Source organism: Protobothrops mucrosquamatus, unplaced genomic scaffold (assembly GCF_001527695.2).
Source record: "Protobothrops mucrosquamatus isolate PMUCROS unplaced genomic scaffold, P.Mucros_1.0 scaffold2270, whole genome shotgun sequence".
NCBI lineage: Eukaryota > Metazoa > Chordata > Lepidosauria > Squamata > Viperidae > Protobothrops > Protobothrops mucrosquamatus.
The window spans coordinates 17734-43357 of NW_015388359.1; the positions used below are offsets into that span (position 1 = coordinate 17734).

At 46.0% G+C, this 25624-nt stretch overlaps 1 protein-coding gene across 1 annotated transcript; it reads right to left on the reverse strand.

Moving 5' to 3' along the window:
- Positions 1 to 2747: 2747 nt before the first annotated feature.
- Positions 2748 to 25246, reverse strand: SOX8 (SRY-box 8). The gene is made up of 3 exons (XM_015824516.1): positions 24816 to 25246; positions 8530 to 8768; positions 2748 to 3572 (listed from the first exon to the last, which is right to left on the reverse strand). The coding sequence occupies exons 1-3, from the start codon at positions 25244 to 25246 to the stop codon at positions 2833 to 2835; spliced, it is 1410 nt and encodes a 469-aa protein (XP_015680002.1). The 3' UTR covers positions 2748 to 2832.
- Between the last annotated feature and the right edge of the window lie 378 nt (positions 25247 to 25624).

Consider the following 25624-nt stretch of genomic DNA (forward strand, 5'->3'; position numbering starts at 1 on the left):
TTTGGGGGGGGGAGGAGGAGGAGGAGGGAGGAAGGAGGAAGGAGGAAGGAGGAAGGAGGAAGGAGGAGGAAGGAGGAGGAGGAGGAGGAGGAGGAGGAGAAGGAGAAGGAGAAGGAGAAGGAGAAGGAGAAGGAGAAGAAGAAGGAGAAGAAGAAGNAGAAGAAGAAGAAGAAGAAGAAGAAGAAGAAGAAGAAGAAGAAGAAGAAGAAGAAGAAGAAGAAGAAGAAGAAGAAGAAGAAGAAGAAGAAGAAGAAGAAGAAGAAGAAGAAGAAGAAGAAGAAGAAGAAGAAGAAGAAGAAGAAGAAGAAGAAGAAGAAGAAGAAGAAGAAGAAGAAGAAAGTTGTCATTGTTATTGTGCTTCTCAGCCAAGAAGCGTATGGATGAGAAGCGAAATGTCTTAATTCTTCTCAAGGGAAAAAACAGTCCAGTTGCCTTTTGAAAAAACATCTTTGAGACTCTGGCAGGTGATCTGCTTTCCTTGAAATTTCCTACAGTTCTAGCAGGAAGCTCGTATCACACCTTGCCAGGTAAGATATTGTAATTTCCTTCCGATGGGGAACACCTTGCACAGTATTTTTGCACGTGTGGAATTCCTAGCGGTGGAATTTGGCTTGCAAAAGCTGGGTTGTGCGAAGGCACTTTGGAGATGCCACTGTGGAAGTTCAAGTGGGTCAACCACGGCCCCAAAACTGAGCTTGTTCAATTTGCTTGATAAAAGCATATATTCTGAATTCCATTAGTGCAACCTAAGTTCCAGCCCCCTCTGACTTAACAGGCAATGGATGAGAAAGTGTTTAGAAAAGGTTAACTCCATGAAACCTCTCTAAATAGAAATTAAAAGGACAAAAATTTAGAAAGCACCAGTATGGAGGCACACAGCCTATTTATGGCTGGAAAACCATCAAGAGAAAAAAAACATGTCACTTTTTCTTCATCTGGAATACCAAATATCAAGGTCACCTACTGACTCCGGAAAAGATGGAAAAAACAAGTCAGTGCCAGGAATTCATTTCCACAACCCAGACCTTCAGGTAAGCAACAGTCCTGCAAATTCAGGATCAGACATAGGTGGGCTCCCACTACATTCTAAGGCAGGGGTCTTCAAACTTGGACCTTTTATGACTTGTGGACTTCAACTCCCAGAATTCCTCAGCCAGGCACGCGTGCCTGGCTGAGGAATTCTGGGAGTTGAAGTCCACAAGTCATAAAAGGTCCAAGTTTGAAGACCTCTGTTCTAAGGCAATGTTTCTTAACCTCAGCAACTTTAAGACACGTGGACTTCAATTCCCAGGCTATGCAAAATCAACCATGCTTCTTCCAATTTACCAAGCTCTAAATCAGTGGTTCTCAACCTGTGGGTCGGGACCCCATTTGGGGTCGATCGACCATTTCATGGGGGTCGCCAAGCAAGGCTGTCCGCCATTTTTTTTATCCGCCATTTTTTTCCCCCTTTTCCAGCGGGTGCCTTACCTCCCTTGGGCTGGGCCAGCTGGTGGTCGGCCTGCTCCGTCTCTGCCGCTTGCCAGCTACACCTCGGCCGGCGCAGGGGGCGGAACCACGCATGTGCGGCGCTCCCGGGCAGGGAAAGTCCTCGACTTACGACCGGTTGGGTAGTCCTCGACTTACAACCGGTTTAGTCCTCGACTTACGACCGGTTTAGTCCTCGACTTACGACCGGTTTAGTCCTCGACTTACGACCAGTTGGGGTCGCGGCATTAAAAAGGTTGAGAACCACTGCTCTAAATGATTGTTTAGAAGCCATACAGCTATGCTGGGGCCAACAACTGGAAGAGCTAGATGAGCATTCTCTGGTTCCAGTGGCAGTCTACCTCAAATTCCATGTATTTGAGAAAAACAATATGGAGTGGCCGTCATCTTCATAGCACCTGGAAGTGAATGATAGCCAGAAGCAACCTGGCACAACTTTTGTTGAAACGGGGTGTGAATTCTGCTTTTTCTCCACCTCTTAGGTTCCTATATTATCACTGTTTCTTTTGAAGCATTTCTAATTTTCCTTTCTGACAAACTTTAAACGCTGCTTTTTTTCCTCTTTTTAACGAGTAGTGTAATTAGGGAGATGAGAAAACTCCTCCACTACTTCATGGACTATAAAGTCTTTATTTTATTTAAATTTCTACCTCTTGCACAGAATTACTTCATTAATTAAAAGGACAAAAATTACACAGAACATAAATACATATTTAACAGATTTACTCTCAAACAATGACAATATATATATATATATCAATGCACTTTTTAAGCTTCCAAACAAAATGTTAATTACAGCCAAACCTTGCTCAGAACTTCAACTAAAATTAAGAAATGCTGACATTAGTTGGTCCCCAAAGATTCTTGAATGGTCCCTCAGTATTGTTAATTGAACACTTAGGGTTTTTTAAAAAAAAACCCAGATGGATTTTTGTGCAAGGCTGATCTGTCCCTCGTTTGCCATGAAACCTTAAGCACCATCTTCGCCTCGACTTTTACAGAGTCCTGGATTTGAAATCCAAACTCCTCTCAAAGTTCTCACAGAGGAGTTGGAATGGATTGTCCTTCATCTTGTTCAAGAGCATTCATTGGTCCCGGTGTTGTTTAATATTATTTGCGAATCAGAATAAACAAAATAGAACTCTGCCTTGGAAAATCTAAGAGATTCTATGGAGGGATTGGCCAGGCAAAATGGGAGGCACTTCGGACTATGCAATGATGCTCCATTATGGTTCTTTGTTACTAATTATTATCATCCTTTCTTTGCTCCACCTTTGTTTCGGTGTAGTGCACACTGTTGAAGGCTGGCGGGGAAGACCTGGAGAAGTGGCTCCTTCCATCAGCTCAAGGTCTCGTCAGGGTTGTGTAGACTGGCTGGTCCCAGTTCGCCGTGGGGCTGTGAGAAGGGGGGATGGACAGGCTGTTGAGGATGGGGGTGGCATACGGCCGGCGAGAGGAATGGAAATATGGGTATTGGTAAATGCTGGAAGAGTAGCCCGAGTAGGGATTATAGTAGTTAGAACCCTGAAGATCTGTGTAGTCACACTGGGAGCTGGAAAAAGACCCCGTGGCTAAGCTCGGGGATACGGTGGTGGCACATGCCTGAGCACTATAGGATCCGTAGTCCGAATGGGTTGGAGAGTTGTGAGGCTGGTCACTGTAATGGCTAGGGCTGAGCTGTTCGGTCTTGATGTGAGGCCTCTGCTGGCTGGTTTCACTGGAAGAAGGAGAGGCAGACGCTGGGCTCTTGTGAGTCCATCCCTGGGAAGCCCCACCAGTGCTGCCGTTGGCCGCGTGAGCGTAAGAGGTCCCATAAGATCCTGCGGTGGAGCTCTGCCCGTGGCTGGCTGGCATGGCAGAGTGCCCATTGAGTGGCAAGTACTGGTCAAATTCATGGATGTCAAAGGCCTCCATGTTGTTGATGACCTCACTGCTCAACTCGGAGATGTCCACGTTGCTGAAATCAATGTTCTGTCGACCGCTTTCCATGAGGCGCCGGCCTTCGTGCTTCAGCTCTTGCTTGCCCCCAGGGTGTAGGTCTGTCTTAGGGGTGGTAGGTGGGGTAGGAGGCCCATGGGGCTGCCCTAGAGGAAAGTGCATTTAAAACAAAATCATCGTCTTACAAGTGGAAGATGGTTTAGCTTAAGCGCCAGCCCTGAAAGATATAGGGTGATCTTATTTAATAAAAATAAAAGAAGTAAGAAGCCGATCTGCAGAAAAGCAGAGGATCATCTGCTCTGGAAATCGGCTTTGGAAATCCTGCTATCAAGATATAAAAGAAGCATGGCTGCAGGCCAGGCCATTATTTCTAGAGGTACCCACCTACCAGAAAAACATTAAGCTGGGATGGTGAGGAGCAGGAGGGCCAATTTTAACAGAATAACAGAGTTGGAAGGGATCTTGGAGGTCTTCTAGTCCAACCCCCTGCTTGAGCAGGAAACCCAGTGGTGGGATTCAGCCGGTTCACACCACTTCAGCAGAACCGGTAGCTATTTTTTTGTTGCCCAGGCCCAGAATGGACTTCTGGAACTGGCATCCACACAGAGAACTGGTTGTTCACATATTTGAATCCCATCACTGAAGAGACCCTATACCATTCAAGTGGTTGTCCAATCTCTTTTTGAGAGCCTCAAGTGATGGAGCACTCACAACTTCTGAAGGCAAGTTGTTCCATCAATTAACTGTTCTCACAGTTAGGAAATTTCTCCTGAATTCCAGGTTGCTTCTCTCCTAGTTTAGTTTCCATCCATTGTTTCTTATCTTGCCTTCTGGTGCTTTGGAAAATAGTTTGCCCCCCTCTTCTTTGTGGCAGCCTCTCAAATATTGGAACACTGCTATATTTGAGGGGCTAAGAAAAGGCAAGGAGCAACCTGACAAACTTGCTTTCTGGCCAATGTGGGCTTATGATGTGGCAACCATTTGGCAGAGCATCTACAGTGTAAACTTAGAATCCCAGTTGTGCTAAACAGAAGGAACATGGGAGAGACCAATTAAGGGTTGACTGTACAGTGTACTCATTAGAAAATGAGTGGAATATCCAAAGCTTTACCTTCTACCACTTCCACCTTTGGGCCACCTTAGCAATTTTAAGATGTGTGGACTTCAATTTCCAGAATACCCCAGCTGGCACTGAAGACTACACATCTTAAAATGTCTAAGGATGGGAGACACTGAGCGAGCTCAAAACTTCTTATCTGACAGGGAAAGGATTCTCTTACATTCAAGGGAAGGTCTTTCCAAACCAACCAGACATTAAGGATAACATCTGGCACCCCTGGCCTGTAAAGCAAATGCTTTCCTAATAGCCTTCCCAACTCTGCATGTCGATTTGGTGAACTGCATATGCAGAAAAGTTTTGGAACGCCGTTCTGAGTGTAACCAACTGCAACGGAGAGAAATGGAAGCTATCGGGGGATAACAAGAAGTTGTCAAACCATTTAGCATAGCATGGGCCAGCTGAAAGAACTATACCACACATTGGTCAGGACTTAACCCAGGTCTGATTTGACTTGCTTTGCAGAATGAAGCTGAGTGTGCACTTTGATCTGATGAATGAAATTTGTCCAAATTTGTGAATGGCAACTTCGAGTGCACCTATTGTTTTATGGCAGTTTAGTGCTTTATAATTGGTTTTTCTGGTTTTATGACAAAAACTGCCTGGAGTAAACCAATTTAATACGAAAGGGATGCAGACACATGGCAAAGTCCATCAAATCTTCACACTGATTCAAAGATGCCAGACCAGAAGTCCCAAATCCATTCAGTGGGACAACTTGCTTCTAGAAGTTTTAGCTGCTCCAATACTGGAGGTTTTAAAGAAGAGATTGGACAACCATTTGTCTGAAATGGTCTAGGGCAGGGGTAGCCAACCTTGGCTCTTTTATGACTCATGGACTTCAGCTCCCAGAATTCCTGAGCCAGCCATGCTGAAGGGAAAGGGAGAGGCTTCCAAGCTGAGCTATGCTGGCTCTGGAATCCTGGGAGTTGAAGTCCACAATTCATAAAAGAGCCAAGGTTGCCTACCCCTGGTATAGGGGTTTCCTGCCTCCTGCTTGGAGGACTAGAAGACCTCCAAGCCAAGGTCCCTCCCAACTCTGTTATTCTGTTATTCTAGGGAAGCAGGGAAAGAAGTCCAAGGAAAGAGAGACATAAATCAAAAGAAGGGGAATCTATCAACAGTTCTTCTGATAAAGAGCAGCTCAGCTCAGGTGGGGAGAAGCATTTCCAATCGTGCAAATGAACTCCTTATAAAGGAGGCTGGGAAATTACTCTTGCAGGTTCTAGCGATCTGCATTTGCCCCTAACTCTAGCATTAAAGAGACTTTATTGGAATCTGGCTAGTTCTTGCTTTCTTGGTCTAGTGCAACTGAGTGAGTCTGGAGAACAGCCTTTGAATCTTTCACAGAAGCTTCACACAGCCCTTATATCAGTGGTCTCCAATCTTTCTGGCTTTGGGGACCAGCAGCGGTTCCAATGGGAGGGGGGGGGGGGATGGTTCCGCACAAGCAGTGGGTGTGCACACAAGTGGAGCTGCCTGTGTGAGTGTGCTCACCCACTGCTTATGTGGCCCAATTCCAAATGGGCCGTGGCCCGGGGGTTGGGGACCCCTGCCGAATATCATGTGTATGTCTGCATACACACATACACGCAAGGGAATTGAGCTGTAAGGGGCCTTGGAGGTCTTCTAGTCCAGCCCCCTGCTCAAGCAGGAGACACTGCACCATTTCAGACAAGTGACTGTCCAGTCTCTTCTTAAAAACCTCCAGTGATGAAGCCCCCATAACTTCTGAAGGCAAGCTGATCCACTGGTTAATTGTCCTGCTGTGAAGCTGACAAGGGCAACTACTTTTAGAAATCTGAGCATGTGGTCTGAACAGCAGGGAAAGTTACTGATGACTTTGCATGCCCAAACTGCAGGATCACGACGACTCCAGCTTTGTAACAAGGACAGATAAGACATCAATGCTCTATTGTGACGGGGGAGCCTCGGGAGGGCTCATCCCACTCCCCCCCCGACTTTCCTATTTTTCAGAAAATATGTTATTGTTGCAATAAGCACAGCAGAGGCTTAAACTGCATTTTTTTCCCATCCATTTCCTGCTGAAAACCCATCTCCCACCTAATTCCAGTAGCAAAGTACAGAGAGTCCTTGCCTTACGACCACAACAGAGCCCCAAATTTCTGTTGTTAAGTGAGACATTTGTTGTGAGTTTTGCCCCATTTTACGACCTTTCTTGACACAGTTGTTAAGCCAATCATTGCAGCTGTTAAGTTAGTAACCCAGTTGTTAAGTGAATCTGGCTTTCCCCATTGGCTTTTGCTTGTCAAAAGGTCACAAAAGGTCACATGGCCCTGGGACACGGCAACCGTCATAAATACGAGTCAGTTGCCAAGTGTCTGAATTTTGATCACATGGCCATGGAGATGCAATATAGGTTGTAAGTGTGCAAGGATTTCTTGGGAAGCTGCAAAAAAAATAGGGATGAGCTGCACCGAGTCGGGCTTTCTAAGCTGCCAGAATCCAGTTTCAGTGAGGAACTTTGATTTATCAATTTCTCAAAAACTTTTAAAAATATCCCTGCCGTGCAACAGCTGGAAATAAAAAAAAAAGGGGGGGAAACCAGGAAGTTGCTTATTGGGGGAAATTACACCTTTTGCAGCCTTCTGACAAGCAAAGTCAATTGGGGAGCCAGATTCACTGAATAACCGGGTTACTAGCTTAATCGCTGCAGTGATTTACTTAACAGATGTGGCAAGAAAAGTCGTAAAATGGGACAAAACTCATTGAACAACTGTCTCAGCAACAGAAATTTTGGGCTCAATTGTGGTCCTAAGCCAGGAATGCTGGCTCAGGAATTCTGGGAGCTGAAGTCCACAAGTCACAAAAGGGCCATAGTTCCCCACCCCTGCTATAGGGTCTCCCATAGAATGCATAAAGATACATGCATGGGGGCCCTGCTCCCAAGACCCCTTGGAAGGAAAAGGAGACCCATGTGCAAGAGCTGTCCACAAACGTGTTCAGAGTGCACCAATTTCTGAACATGAATATACTTTTAGCCCTCAGCTGTGGAACTGAGCACAGAGCCACAAGGTCTTGGCTTTATGCCCAGGAGCAGAAGCCAGAAATGGAAAAATCCCAGCTTTCTTGCAAAAAAAAAGACTGTGAGTAGAAGAGAAGTAGAGAAGAAACTGCCAATTTTGTAGGGGGGGGAGGGGGATATTCTCAGATTGTAGCCTGTGTTGGCCAAGGCACCTGGGACAGCTCCAAAGAAAAAGTGGGAGCCCATGGGAAGCATCCTGCAAGCGCCACCGTTCTGGAAGGAGAAAGGCCCCAGAAGTCTCATGGAGAAGGACATCTACTCTATCAAACTTCATTGATTGATTGATTGATTAATGTTCTCATGGTATCTGGAACTGAGCCTTTCTTTTCCCAAGAAAATCATCCCAAATAAATGCACCAAACGGGAGAACTTGAAATATGACCAGAGCTGCCGAATCTCCACCTACATTCATGCTATTTCTCATGACACGAGACATCCAAGATAAAGCAAATTAAGGATTCTGCCCTTGAACAAACTGTCATGTCTGCCATCTCCAACTTCTTCCCTTCATTGGCATCCTCCCATAAATTGTAAGGGAGGAGAGAAGGAATTGGGGGGAGTAACATGTGGGCCTGGGAATGAAAAGGGGGGAGGGGAGGGAAGACACATTGACAAGCATCAGAGGTGCTAAGTTGGAATAAACCAACATCCAAGGACACCTGGCCTGGGAATTGAATGTGAAACTAGATTGAGAGGCGCCAAGCTCCGAGCCATTCCCAAAACATCTTGAAGGCAACCTATTGGACACTGATAAACTGGTCAAGGGGGGGGGCAGGTGTAACCTTTATGCAGGAATACTCAGATCTAGCTTTACTTTCGCTGCAACCACTTAACTTTAGTAAAAGAACCTATTGCTTCAACCAAACAGAGTCGAGGGTCTTTCTTTCCTAAATGTCTAAGATGGGGCAGGTCTGACACAAAAACTCTTCCCTTCCCTCACCTGTGTGGTCACTGGGGTGATGCACTTCACTCATCGAGCCCAGCCCTGAGTCTGATTTGTAGATCTGGGATCCTCCGTGATGGTTCAGCTCAGCTCCTGAATCTGAATCGCTCTGGCCGGCTTTGACACTTTTCCTCCGACGTGGCTGGTATTTGTAATCTGGGTGATCCTTTTTATGTTGAACTCTCAACCGTTCCGCTTCCTCCACAAAGGGACGCTTCTCATTTTCACTCAGCAAGCTTAAAAAAAAAGAGAGAGGAAAACTAAATGAGTCATTCATGTATGCCTTTAACCCAATTTAAGACTAACACTCTTATGTAGTCCCAAAAACATAATCGGTGCCCTGTTGGATCAGATCAACAGCCCATCTAATCCAGCAGCCTGTTCTCTCGGTGGCCAACCAATTGCACAAGGAAGCCCACCAGTCTCCCAACAGAGGGTCTTCACAGGCAGTCCCACTGCCGTCAAAGCTAAGAGTCATGGATCCCCCAGGACTTCTATGAATCTGTCCAAACCTTTTTTTGAAGCTAAGAAAACTTTTGGGTACAGCAAGCATCACATCTCGTGATGGCAAATTCCAAACTTGAATCACTCGTGTTGAGTTGTGTGGTTACATATGTCCTAATTCTTCCAGGATTCAATTGTATTGGTTGGTTCTAGTATTTGAGGAAAAGGAAAATAACTTCCCCTTGTTCACTTTATCCATCCCACATCTAACTTTGTACAACACTGACATCTCATTCACCTCCTTTCTAGATTAAAAAAAATCTTTGTTCACAGGGAAGATGTTCCAACCCCTTGATCACCTTAGTTACCCTCCTCTAACCTTCTCCAAGTTCCCTTATGTCCCTTACAAGATGCCCTGAACAAAACTGTGCACAATATTCCAGATGTGGTCACACTAGTGATTCTTCTAAGGGCGTTATAATATTGGGTAATGGTAAGTGAGAATGACCTTGGGAGACAGGGAGAAGAGACTCAGCCAAGGAAATTGTCAGGTAAAAGGCAACTTAGCCAGCAGCAGGAATGGGGATGGGGCAAGAAGATGCTCAGAAGAGACCCTCCCCCATTTCTTGAGCTGTAAAGGGGATGGGGGGAGGGGAAATATACTTTTGAATTTGCAAGTTTCTGTTAATATAACCTTACAATAATGTAGACTTAGCTCATCTGGCCTTGCTTACTATTTGGTCTTTCTGTCAGACTTGCCACAGCGTAAACCTCTAAATAGAAACAAGCCTTGGCTCCATTTGTTGAGAAAGGTATAGTTTATTAGAAGTTGAGCGTATTACAATAATGCATAGCCAGAACCGAGAATCGCGCGCCAAAATCCTTATGTTCAACTTTTCCCTCCCTTAGCCGCCTCCCATCGCTGACCACACACGCATACACACGCACACCGTATCCAATCAGATTGAAGCAAGGTACCAGAGTTTGCCTCTATGGACACATGAGTCCAAATATTTCCTTCACTTCAAAGTGTTGCTTGTCCTCAATGAGATCAGGAGGGGGAAGGGCTTCTGCTGATGGTCGTAATGGGGAGCATTTTGCTGGTTTAAGCAGATTACGGTGGAAGACAGGATGTATCCTCTTAAGGTTTTTTGGTCATTTAAGTCTGACAGTTACCGGGTTGATCATTCTTACCATAGGGAAAGGGCCTACAAATTTTCTCCCAGCTTTCTCAAGGGTTGTCTAGACCAATCTCTGGCCGTGGCCCACTACTGGACCTTGAGACATTCGGAACCGGGCTGCAGAAGTGGTGGGCGAGCATGCGCATCCCCACTTGCACAAGCAACAGGTGGATATGTGCCTGCCACCCACATGGATCCATCCCATCTCCTCCCTCCGCCCGGTTCACAAAACTGGAAATGTTGGGGAACTCTGGTCTAGACCAGGGGTAGGCGACCTTGGCTCTTTTATGACTCGTGGACTTCAACTCCCAGAATTCCTGAGCCAGCCACGTTGAGGAGAAATGGAGAGGTTTCCAAGCTGAGCTATGCTGGCTCTGGAATCCTGGGAGTTGAAGTCCACGAGTCATAAAAGAGCCAAGGTTGCCTACCCCTGGTCTAGACTGTAGATTCATGGTGGACAAATACACTTCATCCCCTATCTTGATTTTTTTCTGAGGGGACTTCTTGTCAGCATATTTCTTATAGGTTTTTCTGGCTTCATCCAACGCCTTGCGAACTCTTGGCCAGGGATATTAGCACCTCTCTTGTTGATATCGTTTCTCATTATCCCAAACACACAGTGTGTAGAGGATACACCCTGTGCTAATACCTTCATTGAACGTCATATGTACCTTGGGTCATTGAACTGTTTCTCATTACTCTAAAATCTCTTTCCCCCATTGGTCCCTGCAGGCTCTGATCTCATTCCTTTGCATAAGTAGTTAGAATTTTTGGTCCAAGGTACATATCATGCAAGACCCCCATCCTTCTTCTCCATGGGATTTTAACTGCCTGTCCAAATGGGAAATTATCTCCAATGCAGAGCTCAATATTTTTTACTTAATGAAAATAAGCAACAAACCACACTTTTAAAAACTGAGATACACCAAACCAATTCCTCATGGCCCACATCACTATGTTTTACCCCAATCTCCAGTAGCACATAACAAATATAGTCACATTTTTTGTTACATTGCTTTAATATTATTTTTCCCGTTAAAGATGGCACTGCCAATGGCAGCCTTGGTGAAATGCTCTCTAGTTGTAACTATGATTTATAACCTATCACTTGCTGTTTATATGAACATTATGAACTTCTGCACTGGAGACAAATTCCTTGTGTGGCCACTCACACTTGGCCAATAAAGAATTCTATTCTATTCTATTCTATTCTATTCTATTCTATTCTATTCTATTCTATACTATACTATACTATACTATACTATACTATACTATACTATACTATTCTTCATTATTCTATTCATTATTATTCTATTCTATTCTATTCATTATTCTATTCATCATTATTCTATTCATTATTCTGTTCATCATTATTCTATTCTATTCTATTCTATTCATTATTCTATTCATCATTATTCTATTTTATTTATTCTATTCTATTCTATTTATTCTGCCAAATTACAGGATAAATTTCATGACAAACAATATTAAAGATGGTTTCTGGGGGGGAAATGATTACAGTTTTAAAAACACAGAACAGCCAAAGACATTTCAGAACAATAAATTACTTAACCTTTACAGAACTAGAAGATATGCTTCCAATAACAATAAATAAATAAATAAATAAATAAATAAATAAATAAATAAACAAACAAACAAACAAACAAACAAACAAGCAATATAACCAAGGAGTATGTTAGCATGTACATGGCTCTATCTGAAATCAACAGAACTATTTAACTGGTTGGATTCTATGGCCAATCCTTCATTTTAGCCTTTCCCCAACCCTTTGCCATCCAGATGTGCTGTGAATGTCATGGCTAGAATTGTTGTGATTCCAACTGTTGCAACATCTGAAGACTATCACACTGGGGAAGACCACCATAACCGACATCCCCTGGAATGCATCCCACAGATGCTTTACTTTTCACTCCACAAACTGAGCTGGACTTGGGATCCCATGAATAAAGCCCTACTGTCAACACTGCCTCACTCCAGCTTCACACAAGGACAGAATCCAAATGAAAATGAGCTTTCTTCACATTTCCTATGCTTTTAAGTATTTTAAACAAAGCTTCTAAACTTTGCGACAAGTTTAAGAGACAAGCTTTTCCTTTATAATGAATAACCCAAAAAATATCGCAATCCGCCAACGCGCCATGGCTGACTTGTTGTGGCCAACGTGCTGCAGGACAACTTGCCAAGGCCAGCATGCCATGGGATAATTCCCCAATCCAATTCTTTAAAACGATTTAAAAAATGTTTTTAATTTTTGTCATTTACATTTCACTCTGTCCCTCCTTTTGCAGCATTTAATGATTCTGTTCCATCAGCCGAGGTGACGCAGTGGTTAGAATGCAGTACTGCAGGCTAATTCTGCTGACTGCCGACTGTCAGCAGTTTGGCAGTTCGAGTCTCACCGGCTCAAGGTTGACTCAGCCTTCCACCCTTCTGAGGTCAGTAAAATGAGGACCCAGATTGCTGGGGGCAAGAGGCTGACCCTGTAAACCGCTTAGAGAGAGTTGTAAAACACTATAAAGCGGTCTAAGTGCTATTGCCCTTCCTTCCTTCCTCCCTCCCTCCCTAGTAGCTAGAATGCAGCATTACAGGCTGACTCTGCCCATAGTCAGAAGTTTGATCCTGACCAGCTCCAGGTTGACTCAGTCTTTCATCCTTCCCAGGTCAGTAAAATGAGGAGCCAGATTGTTGAGGGCAAGAGTCTAACCCTGTAAACTGCTTAGAGAGGGCTGTAAAGCATTATGGGGTGGTATATAAGTCTAAGTGCTATTGCCCTTCCTTCCTTCCTTCCTTCCTTCCTTCCTTCCTTCCTTCCTTCCTTCCTTCCCAGTGGTTAGAATGCAGCATTACAGGGTAAAATGGGGACCAGACTGTTGGGGGCAAAAGGCTGACTCTGTAAACCGCTCAGCATTATGGGGCAGTATATAAGTATAAGTGCTGTTGTGAGTTGGCCATGGCAAGTTGGCTGCAGCAAGTTGGTCATGGTGAGTTGGCTGTGGTGAGTTGTCCTACCTAGACCCCAAAAATAATGCAACAGAAAACCAAAGAACGCATTTGTTTCCTCTGTTTCTCTTTAAAAGAGAGAGAGAGATTAGTGGCTTACCTCTCAAATGTCCAAAATCTGCATCGGAGAGAAACTGGCTTGGCTACAATACTGCAATCCTGTAGTTGTTTACTAAGTAGCAGAACTCGACTGAACTCAGCACAGCTCAATTTGGAGCTGAGAACCACAAGAACACAATCTTCCATTTACATTTTTCAACAAGGCCTTGTTCAATAAACAAGGATCTATTTCAGGGGCATCGACTATATTTTCTTTTCCAGCTTTCCACATAAAAGTAAATAGCTTCTGAATGGATAGAAATGGAAATAGAATCATAAGGCTACAAGGGTCCTTGGTGGTCTTCTAGTCCAGCCCCCTGACCCAGGCAGGAGTTGAAAAGTTGTCCAATCTTTTCTTAAAAACTTAAAAACAAAACCCCTCTCAGCAACGGAGCGCCCACAACTCCAGGAGGCAAGCTGCCCCATTAATTAATTGTTCTGTCAAGAAATTCCTCCTTATTTCCAGCTTGGATCGTCCTTTGACGAGTTTCCACCCACTGCTTGTTGTCCTGTCCTCAGGTGCTGTGGGAGTGTAAACTGTCGCTTTTTCCCTTGTGACAACCCTTCAAGGATTGGAAGATGCTATCATGTCTCCCTCTAGTTCTTCTCTTCCTGCTCACATCGAATGTTCTTGCTTTGACAATATATGAAGATGCAGCCATTTTCTCTTTAACCTGCGTGTTATTTTTAGAGTTAGAATTAGATGATGCTGGGCGGGAGGGTGAAGAATGTGTATGGAGTTAGACATAACACCATTGCAGTAGAGTATTCTTCAAGGTTGTTTGAAATAAGAGATAAGAAATGGCGGGTTAGAGAACTGGAGGGAAGGTCTGCATTTCAAACTAATTGGAGAATGTGATTTATGACTGTTAATTGGAGGAGGGAATTGTGCTTTGATACTATGTGTTTAAGGGAGGGGAATTCAGATTTTGGCTTCGACCATGTATCAGTCTAACATCTTCAGCGGAGTTTAGGGGAGTTGTGTGGTTGTGTGTCCCCTAAACTCCACTGGAGATGTTACCTAGCCTGGTAACGAAATGTTCGGAAACCAACGCACAAGCTTGGAGAACGAACCTCCGCCCTCATACCTGTTTATCATATGGTTTAGTCTTCAGACCCCTCGTCATCTTTGTTGCTCTTCTCTGCCATAAACCAAACTGATTCCGAATCAAAGTGTATTGTGCTCTTATCCTCCACAAATATGCCACAGAAATGCCTCAATTGCCATATTGATATATCAGTTTAGCCTCCAGACTCCTTATCACCTTTGTTGCTCTTCTCCTCATTAGAATCAGAATAGAGCTGGAAGGGACCTTGGAGGTCTTCCAATCCAGCCACTTGCTCAAGTAGGAGACCCTATATCATTTCAGACAATTGGCTGTCTAGCCTTTTCTTTAAAACTTCGAGTGATGAAGCACCCACACCGTCTGAAGGCAAGCTGTTCCTCCTTAATTCCAGGTTGCTTCTCTCCTTAAGTAGTTTCCATCCATTGTTTCTTGTCTTGCCTTCTGGTGCTTTGGAGAATAGTTTGGCCCCGTTCTTTGTGGCAGCCCCTCAAATACCGGAATACTGCGATCATGTCACCCCGAGTCCTTCTTTTCTCTAGAGTAGCCAGACCCAATTCCTGCAACCACTTTTCGTATGTTTTGGTCTCCAGGCCTTTAATCATCTCAGTTGCTCTTCTTTGCACTTTTTCCAAAGTCTCAATATCTTTTTTGTAATGTGGTGACCAAAACTGGATGCAGTATTCCAGGTGTGGCCTTACTAAGGCTTTATAAAGTGGTACTAATAAGATCAAATTGATTCCAAACCGAGACTAATAAAACCAAACCAACCATTAAACCAAACTGATTCCGAATCAAAATGTATCCTGCTCTTTATCCTCCACAAATATGCCACAGAAATGCCTTGACTGCCATATTTATACATCATTCAGGGCAACTAAAATACAGCAGTGCTCCCAGAGCCCTTTGCACGCGGCCCAAGGAGCCACAGCATCGTTCTTGCACCTTTTGGCAGCCCTTGGAAAATTCCCAAAGACCCCCTTCAAGAAAAGTACCTGCTTTAAAGATTTTAAAAAAACCCCACCTTTTCCCACCCCTTTTGAGAATTGTCTTGATGTGGGAGGGCGAGTTGCACCCATTTCAGACTCTGACCTAAAACAACCTCTTGGTTGCAAAATTCACACTTAGGACCATTGCAGCATCCCCATGAGTCATGTGGTCAAAATTCAGACGCTTGGCAACTGGTTCATATGTATGATGGTTGTAGTGTCCCAGGGTCATGTGATCCCCTTTTGCGACCTTCTGACAAGCAAAGTCAGTTGGGGAAGCCAAACTCACTTAACAAACATGTTACTAATTTAATCACTGCAATGATTCACTTAATAACTGAGCCTCTACTGATAGAGCACCAACAACTTCTGGAGACAAGCTGTTCTACCGGTTAATTGTTCTGTTAGGAAATTCCTCCTTAGTTCTAGCTTGCTTCTCTCCTTGATTAATTTCCACTCATTGTTTCTTGTCCTGCCTTCTGGTGCTTGACCCCCTCTTCTTTGTGGCAGCCCCTCAAATACTGGAACGCTGCTATCATATCGCCCCTAGTCCTTCTTTTCTCTAGATTGATATATTCCATTCCTGCAACTGTTCTTCATACGTGGGAGAAAAGTTCTTAAATTTCCAAAGCTCTGCTCCCATTAAGTCCCACTCATGTTTTCTGGCATCTCTGGATAACACCCGTCCATTCATCGTAATGTGGGCAATCCATGAAGACCACAAAATAAATGTTACCAAGTTTTGTAAAATGGCCCCAGATTCACTGACTGATTGATTCTGACACTATTTTCCGCAGTGCCCTTTGGTTTGTCACCAATTGCTCAAAAGCCCTTAAAAATTCGTCCAATACACTATTGCTTTATTATTCAACTACAGCCCCAAATGCTAACAACATTAATCTTAATTATTTATTAAGCATTTATCCCTAGATATTGTCCAGACACAGAAAAAACAATTGATACAGTGTGTTATAATCAATTATGACATCACAATATAAAATAAGGAGCTCCTAAACTAAAAAGTCCATGGCATGTAATATTCATTTCTATACATTCAAAGGAAAAAGAAAAGCATTTATTTTAAAGCAATTTCACAAGAGCTCATGAAGAAAAGGGTTTTTTCCCCCCAACTTAAGATGACTCAGTATTAAGCCTAAACCTGATGCAAAATATATATCATAATTAAAGATCCAACATGTGTGTGTGTGTGTGTGTGTGTGTGTGTGTGTGTGTGTGTGTGTTGGGTGAAGCACCCGGTCTACCAAATATAGGACAAAGCAATCTGCTACTGCGTCCAGTCTAGGAGCATTTTTTTTCAGGCAGACGTCACTACTGTGATAACTGTAAATTCAAAATTTTGTAGCTGACAAAGGGAGACTAGTATAGCTATTTCGAGCTCTTTAGCTCTCATCAGCTAGTCATACCCTTCTGAGATTTGAACCTGGGCAGCTTGCATGTTAGGCAGCTATATTAACCTCTAGGCCACAGGTTCCCCTCACTCTTGTCAGCAGAAACCTATATTTGGTGCTTCACCTAACATATAGATATATCCTCCCTGGTTTCTGCTGACAGAAGTGAGGGGAACCTGTGGCCTAGAGGTTAATACAGCTGCCTAACATGCAAACTGCCCAGGTTCGGAAGGTAATAAGAAAACCGATCATGGAGAGGATGTTTAGCAGTCCTGACAATACTGCAGACCCTGGTCAAGCAGCGCTTACATGCCGTGTCCTGGAGAGAAGGAAGTGAAACTCCAATCATCTTTTCTGCCATCCTCACCACTCTCAGCACAACCTTCCTGTCCGAAACAGTAATACCTCCAAACCACACAGTAATACAATGGAGACTTGACTGTCAAGAGTTTCTCTAGGGAGTATAACTTTGCTGAGTATAACTTTGGATTTGTGAGCGGGTGACTACACGGAAGAAAAAAATGACAGAAGTGAACATTCAGAAAGGGACTTTCCACAGAAACACCACACACACAGTAAAACGAGCCACATTATTTCAGATTCATAAAAAAATAAATGATGGTTTGATATATTCACTCGTTAATTCAATGGAAAATAAAACGCTTTTGACTACAATCCTAAATCAATTTCTTCTTGCTGAAACAAAACCAAGAGGCATCTCTTGGGTTACATGTCCCACTTCTTGCGATAGCTCTCTCCAATCCAGTGCCTTCTGGTTGTGTTGACTTTAACATCCCGCACTGGCTGAGGATTACAAAAACCCACATCTCAAATATTTGTAAGGTGTCCGACTGAGAAAGACTGAACTGTAATGAGCCAATATAAATATTCCGAAGCAGTTGGACTGTGGATATGAACACAGGAGGGGGGGGGGGAGAGGAAGAGATAGTTCTCTCCGAAGAGCCATAAGCTTCATTGACAATGCCTTAGAGGTCGCATCAGCTTCCAAAATAAATTCCCCCCTGCGTTAAGAAGGTCTACACACACATTTATATGCAAGGGCTAAATACGTTTACTTCTGAGAGAGTCTGGCGTTCACAGCCTGCCTGAAATACAGTGGCGCAAATCTCGCCAGGACGCATTCCAGCAGCTTCACGTGTTCATCCAGAAATTACAAAAGTAAAAAACAGTTGCAACTTGTGTCCTTCTTTTGTTGCCTATTGCTACCCAGAGATTAGTTTTCGTGTCCAGAAAACTGAAGCTCCCATCCTCCCGCCCAGTAGTAAGCCTCACTGAGATCAAAGAGGCCTATTCTGAGAAACTATATTCCTCGACTTACGACCATAGTCGAGCCCAAAATTTATGTTGCTAGCTGAAAGGTTTGTTAAGCGAGTTTTGTCCCCATTTTACGACCTTTCTTGCCACCATTGTTAAGTGAATCCCTGCACTTAATAACATTCTTGTGAAGTGAATCTGGCTTTGTTTGTCAGAAGGTTGCAAAAGGGGATCGCGGGACCCCGGGAGGGGGACACTGCGACCGTCATAAATGTGAGTCCGTTGCCAAGCGTCTGAATTTTGATCACGTGACCCTGGGGATGCTGCAATGGTCGTAAGGGTGAAAAATGGCTGTCAATTTTTTCACTGCCGTTGTAACTTCGGTCACTAAATGAACAGTGGTTAAGTCAAGGACTACCTATACCAGTGATGGCGAACCTTTTAGAGACCAAGTGCCCAAACCGCAACCCAAAACCCACTTATTTATCGCAAAGTGCCAGGGCTGCATCAGCATTGTGGTGTCCTCAGGGAGGCACTGAGGCACCTCTGAGTGCCACCTCTGGCACACAAAAAGCAGGGGTGCAAAAATGGGCCACCGTGCTTCAAGGTGCAAAAATGGCCACTGCCGCACCACGGGGTGCAGATATAAGGCGCTGCCTCACGCAAGAACAGGGCAGGGCTAGTGAGTATCACGCAGGCACTAACCCCGCCCCATTTGCAGCACGTGTGTGCTCACAGCCCCGTTGCCGCCTGCACGCATGCAAAATGCTTCCCCCTTCCAGTCCACCAATCAACAATGGTTGGTTACCTCTGCCCTACCACCTCTACTCAAGCTTGCTAGTCAGCTGCTTCGCCTCCTTTATGCTGGGTGGGGCTTCTGCTCCGGGTGGCGGTGGCGGCCTGATGGACCTGCTGCTGGCAGTGGTGCGCGTGCCAACAGAGAGGGCTCTGAGTGCCATCTCTGGCACGCATGCCATAGGTTCGCCACCACTGACCTATACAGAAGACTCTTCTCTCGGGGGGGAGGGCGGAAAGCTTAACCATTAAAAAGGGTCCCTGAGATCTTAACAGCACTTTAATTTGGAACCCAAACTAAAACATCCCCTTTAGATCAGAGGTCCCCAACCTTTTGGGCACCAGGGACTGGTTCCGTGGAGAGAGGTTTTTCGCGGACCGGAGGGTGCATGGTTTTGTGTGCTGCCTGCTCCCCGAGGATGGGGCTTTGCTTCTTTGTGCAGCCCGGTTGTTGCCATGCCGCAGCCCGGTACTGGTCCATGGACCAGGGGTTGGGGACCCCTGCTTTAGATAACTGTCTAGGTTTTTTTTTTCAACACATCCAGCAAAAAAGGAGCCCACTAACCTTCTGAATCACACAGAATTCTTTTTACTGTCAGGATTTGTTTTTTCTCCTAAAATCAGAGTCTGCTTTCCTGTAACTCACGGTCAGCCTTCTGTGTTCTACATTTGGGAATGATGGAAAGCAGGTCCGATCAAGTCTTTCAGATTCAGAAAAAGGCTAGCCTATCTTTGCCAAAGCTACATCTACCCACTGCCTTCAACCTCCCTTCAACCGAAGACCTCATTTCTAGTCCCCCAAACATCTTTTCTCTGTTTTTCTTTGCTCTTCTCCCAGTTTTTCTGAATCTTGGTTAAGGTGTGGGAGTCTGAGCAGCCCAAAAGAGAGAGGAACAATGGCATCTCATAGAACATAGAATAACAGAGTTGGAAGGGATCTTGGAGGTCATCTAGTCCAACCCCCTGCTCGAGCAGGTGAGTCTATACCATTTCAGACAAAAGGCTGTCCAGTCTCTTCCTGAAAGTCTCCAGTGATGGAACACCCTCAACTTCTGAAGGCAAGCCCTTGCACTGATTGATTGTTTTCACCATCAGGAAATTTCTCCTTAGTTCTTAGGTTGCTTCTCTCCTTGATTTAGTTTCCATCCACTGTTTCTTGTCCTGCCTTTGGTGCTTTGGAAAATAGCTTGACTCCCTCTTCTTTGTGGCAGCCCCTCAGATACTGGAACAGTGCTATCATGTCCCCCCTCGTCCTTCTCTTCACTAGACTAGACAGCTCTTGATTTGGAAACTCTTTTTAAGCAGTATATAAGCGACTTCTCACGGCACAACACGCGGGAACTTGTAAGAGATTCATCTGCATGTATTTTGCATATGCTTCAACAAAGTATTTGCATCTATCTTGCTAACAGTTCTATCCCACATCCCCCTCCCCAACTTGCTACACAACAGTTCAGGACTTTTTCTTCTCCCCATCACTTCTCCTCTGCAGTGTATAAGGGCTGAGCAAATCATGACAACACCCAAGAGCCAGGCGAGGATTCAAACCCACTTCACACCTGATGTCACTCTACTCCAAATTGAGTGGCAGTAAGACCGATACTTCCTCCATCTTCCGAATAGGAAAATACCCCGGTGCCCACATTTCTAAGCTAGACAAACTTATTTCTTGGCTCACAGAAAAGGTCACTTGGAGCCTAGAATTCCCTTCCAGCATATTGCATCAGATTCAGCAAAGTATAAAGCTTTGCATCCTGAAAAATGCCCTTTAACCTTTGGAAAGAACATGCCTTTTTGGCAACAGCTGAATATGCCCCCAAAGGAGACGCAGCCCAAAACCACAAAGACTCTCAATCGTTCACAAAAAACGTTGCCTTCCAGGGCAAATGGTTCTACCAAAAGCATTTATTGATTTCTAACTACTTAGGAAGATGTAGGTTTATCATGCAATTGGACGTTCAGATGTATTTGTATGTTGGGGTCCCACAGGCGTAAACCTGAACAGGGGATATTTTTTCCCCTCTGAATTTCTCACCAACTAACTTCAGAAATGTCACTTTTAAGCCATCCCATGATTCGGTTTTGGCTTCTCGTATATTCTCGACTGCGGATTGTAAAAAACACGGCTTACGGCTTAGCAAATCTTGCAAACGCAGCTCATTGTGACTGGCTCAGCTCGTTCAATACTGGTCGTGCAGCCCAGCTTCATTGGAAAATACAAGCCAGGGCTGGAAAAGTGAAAACTGGGATGACCTGCCTGTATTCACACATGCAGGGCGAAAACCACCTTCTCTATCTTGCTGGAGGGCAAATACACCCCATACAGGGAGTCCTCCACTTACAGAAACACATTTAGTGACCGTTCGAAGTTACAACAGCACTGAAAAAAGGGACTAATGACCATTTTGCACACTTACAACCAGTGCAGCATCCCCCGTGGACACGTGGTCAAAATTCGGACGCTCGGCAACTGACTCACATGGAGGATGGTTGCAGTGTCCCGGGGTCAGGTGATCCCCTTTTGCGACCTTCTGACAAAGTAAATGGGGTAGCCGGATTCACTTAACAATCACGATACTATCTTACACAACTGCAAGTGTTTCACTTAACAACTATGGCAAGAAAGGTTGTAACATGGGGCAAAACTCACCTAACCAATGTCTCGCTTAGCGACAGAAATGTTGGGTTCAAATTGTGGTCATAAGTTGAGGACCACCTGTACTTCCATGCAGAGAATTGCAGCGGTGGGCGGAGGGGGGGCTGGAATTTCTTCCAGAGGGAGAAAATATTCTGCAAATTCTTTGCCTTACAGAAAAGAGGCTGGTGTACCAAACTATCTCTAGGAGGGAGCTAGCTGTAAGGCAACAGATGCCTGAATAAAATCTCCGAGTCGGAAACTCGCTGGGTGGCCTCATGCTTTGCTCGGAGTCAGGCGAGATACAATGCGCACATAACAACAGTGTGTGTGTGTGTGTGTGTGTGTGTGTGTGTGTGTGTGTGTGTGTGTGTATGTATGCTTTATGGCAATATTGGCTGGGTTCAGACAAGACGCCAAGTCGTGGCAGGTTTGAAGTGCAGTGTGCAAGCGAGCCGTATGGCTGCCTTGGCACATAATGCTCCATAAACAGAGCATTAAAAACCACCAGAGCTGGAGTCATGCACAGGCTTGTTTGAGACCAAAGAAACCGAGGGTAGTGGACAGAGATACAGTAATCCCATGATCTGTCCTATCAAACAGAATTCTTTTAAACTTCCAGTTTGTTTTGTTTATGTAACTGCCCATCTACATATGTGGCTCTGAGCAGTCCATAAAGTTTTAAACTAAAAACAAAACACATAAATAAGAACAAAAAAACCCAACAGTAGCAAAATAAATTAATAAAATAAATGGTAGTAAAAAATAAATTAAAGCAATTAAAAAAAACCTGACCACACACACTGCACCCTAGGGAAAACAGGTGGCATGCCCCCTATCTATTTACTCATTCTGAATCTGCTCTGTGCTAAGGGGTTTCTAGGTGGCTTAAAAATAATTCATTTTCAAAGAACATTAAAACAGTAAAATACATCAGCTGGGGGGACAGGGAAAAAACCAGCTGTAACAGCCATTATTTCTATCCAAGTCGAGCAGTTTAGTTTCTTTACGGGTTTCAAAAAGTTGTTTCAAAAAAGTGTTGTTAACGAAAGCCTCTGACTTTTTAATTTTAACTGTATTTAAGTGACAGCAGCCTGAGAAAGAAAAAGCACGGGGTGTGTCGTATTGCACTGTACCAAAATGACAGTTCTTCTAACTATCCCATTCATTTATTAGGGATAGTTTCAGCTCATCATTATTTTTCTAAACCCGTACTCATTTTCTCAAGAGTGCCAGGAAAAAGGATGAGCTTCTAAAAAACTTATATATAATAGAAGTACATATAAAGCAAATATAAACACCCCCGTGTTTTCATAGGTCAGCCAGTATGCTATGCCTGCAAAGTACAAAGCAGGGAATATTAAGCTTTTCTATTCTTCCCTACACAGCTCTGTTCCAATGTGCTACTTAAAATCTCGACAGGGCTTCCCTGTAACTCAAGAGCAATGAAAGTTTGCAGCAAACCTTGGGAGCCAAGCTAATAGAAAATTCCAGAGGGGCAGCTGCGCTCCAGCAAAACAAAGAAAGTCTTGTGGCACCTGGAAAAAAAAATTGAAGCCAGGCGTCAGCTTCTGGGGGCATCGAGGTCTAGTCCACGCAAACTTTTGCCACAATAAATAGGTTGGACTTTTAAAGTATCCTTTTTCTCTAAGTAAAACTGACAACCGTTTTGATTTTTTTTCCACAGGCAACAAGAGTTGTTTTAAAAAGTGATCTTATGGAGAAGTGTGAGCCAGGAAAGCTCAAATGATCATAAAATCGTTAGTCTCTAGGGCGCCACAAACCGATTTAAGCGGGTGCTTTAATTCCTTCGACCAAGAACATAGTTTGTTACATCCCTTTCATACAATGCGATACACCTTGTGACGTGGGTCCCTTTTGAGGGGTTCGGGCTCCTCTTCCCCATAAAAGAAAACTGGTGTTTATTCACACTGTCACTTGATTGGAAAACAAGCTGGGAAGAGACGGGAACCAGGTTCCAAACTGACCCGAACCCTTGTGACAATGACCAATATCTCACCACCCAGAGCTTAAAAGTGAGATACTGAAATATTCCAGGAATTTGGCACTACGGTGATGCTTTATAAGGCTAAAAGGAGAAAGGAAAGTAAGAGCCCTTTCCAGAAGCCTCTCTCCTAGTTTGTTTTATAATGCACCATGTTTCCAGCTTTGGAACATCAGTGGCCATTCAAGCCAGTTGCTTGAACCAGGGCTAGGAAAAGCCACCTTTTAACAGGTAGACCCCAGCAGCCTCAAAGGCTCAGATCAGGGTGGGTGGGAGGGAGGGAGGGGGGGCTTAAAGTAAATCCCTTTGAACTTCCAGGAATGTCCCTGATGTGACCCTTAATTTCCTTCCAGCTGTCCTTCATTACCCTGGCTGCACTTTTGATTCCCTCCATGTGTTCCTTAACTTCAGGATTTATCCCTCAAAGAGCAAATGGGGAGGGGGGGTGTTCTCAGAGGCTCTATCAGGCCCCCCACAGTAGCCCCGAAAAGCCAGAGCACGTCCAGGCTTGGATGTTGTAAGCCAATGTTTGGAAACACCTCCCTCAGAGCCAGGTTTTGCATTCACACGTATCATCGCCCCGTTCCAGTCTGATCCCTTCCCGAACACGGGTGTCCGCTGAAAATGAGGGAGCTCCTAATTTTTCAGCCCTTCCAAGGCGCAGCTCCCCTCTTTCATCAAACCGACACCCCAACAGGACAGGAATGGCCTGCAGACAGAAACCGACGAAAGTCGAATCGGTTTTCAAGGCGGCTTAGTCAGGAAAAAGGTCCGAACACGCCCAGGTCGGTCGGTCGGTCGGTCCAAACGCCGCATCTGAGCGGCCGCTCCGCCACTTCTTCCGCTTACTGAGACCCACCACCCATCCCGGGCTTAAAAACCTCCCGGGCCAGCCCGACACACGCCTTTCCCGACAACCGGAGGATGGAGCTCCCACCGTCCACAGCCGGCCATACATACTCCCGGCCCGCTCGCTGGCAACGACGCTGAGAAATCGGTCCAAAGGCAGCCCGGTCGCTTAGCTCCGATTCGCAAAGCTGGCAGCTTCGGACGGAGAAAGTCCCCCCAGACAGCGGCGGGAGGACCAGCACCCAGCCGGGCCGACCGCAAGCCCTCGGGGGCTCCGGCGCCCCAAACGCAACCGGCCGTTGGATTCCCCCGAGTGGGAGAAGGCGTCGTCTGCACCGCGCACCGAATCACAAGCCTGGGAAGAGGGGAGACCGCGGGGGAGATCGACCGATCGATCGACCGACCGAGGTGAGACGATGACGACGCCCCCCCCTCTCTCCCGGGCCCTGCCGCTCCCCCCCCCCGGCCCGCCGCCGCCGCTGCTCCCCGCCCGGGCCCGCCGCCGCCGCGCACTCACCGCCAGAGCTTGCCCAGCGTCTTGCTGAGCTCAGCGTTGTGCAGGTGCGGGTACTGGTCGGCCAGCTTCCTGCGCGCCGCCTGCGCCCAGACCATGAAGGCGTTCATGGGCCGCTTGACGTGCGGCTTGGCCTTCAGCGCCCCGTGGCCCCGCACCGGCATGGGCACCAGGCTCCAGTCGTAGCCCTTCAGCACCTGCGAGACGGCGTCCCGGATGCAGGCGGGGAAGCGCTCGTCCGCCTCCCCCGCCTCGCCCTTGGACGAGCGCGGCGCCGAGCCAGGCGGCGGCGGCGGCGGCGTCGGACCCTCCGAGCCGGCCGGAGAGCAGGGCGCGTCCGAGTCCGAGTCCACGTGCGAGAGGGAGCTGGCCGTGCCGGCCGGGCTGCCCGGCGCCTCCGGGGCTTTGGCCTGCTCCTCGCTCATGTTGAGCATCGGCGGCGCGGGTCGGGCCGGGCCGGGCGAGCGGGGGACNCGGCGCGCCCGGAGCTCCGGACTCAGCCGCCGGCTGGGCTCCTTCTCCCGCTGCCCGGCTCCGGCTCCCTCCGCCGCCGCCGCCGCCGCCTCTGCCGTGCGCCCAGGCGAAGCGGAGCGCCCGACCTGCCCGACGGCGCCGCTTGATCCAAACGCTTCGACCCGGCGCGGCCAGCGACTTTCTTCCCCGGCGGGGCGAGCCGGCTCCGCCTCTTCCCTCGTTCCCATTGGCCGGCCGAGAACGGGCTACTCTGCATAAAAGGCGGGGCTTCGGCTCTCCCCGGGTTCTTAAAGCGACCCAGGAATGAAAACTAAAATGAAATGAAAAACGGAGGGAGG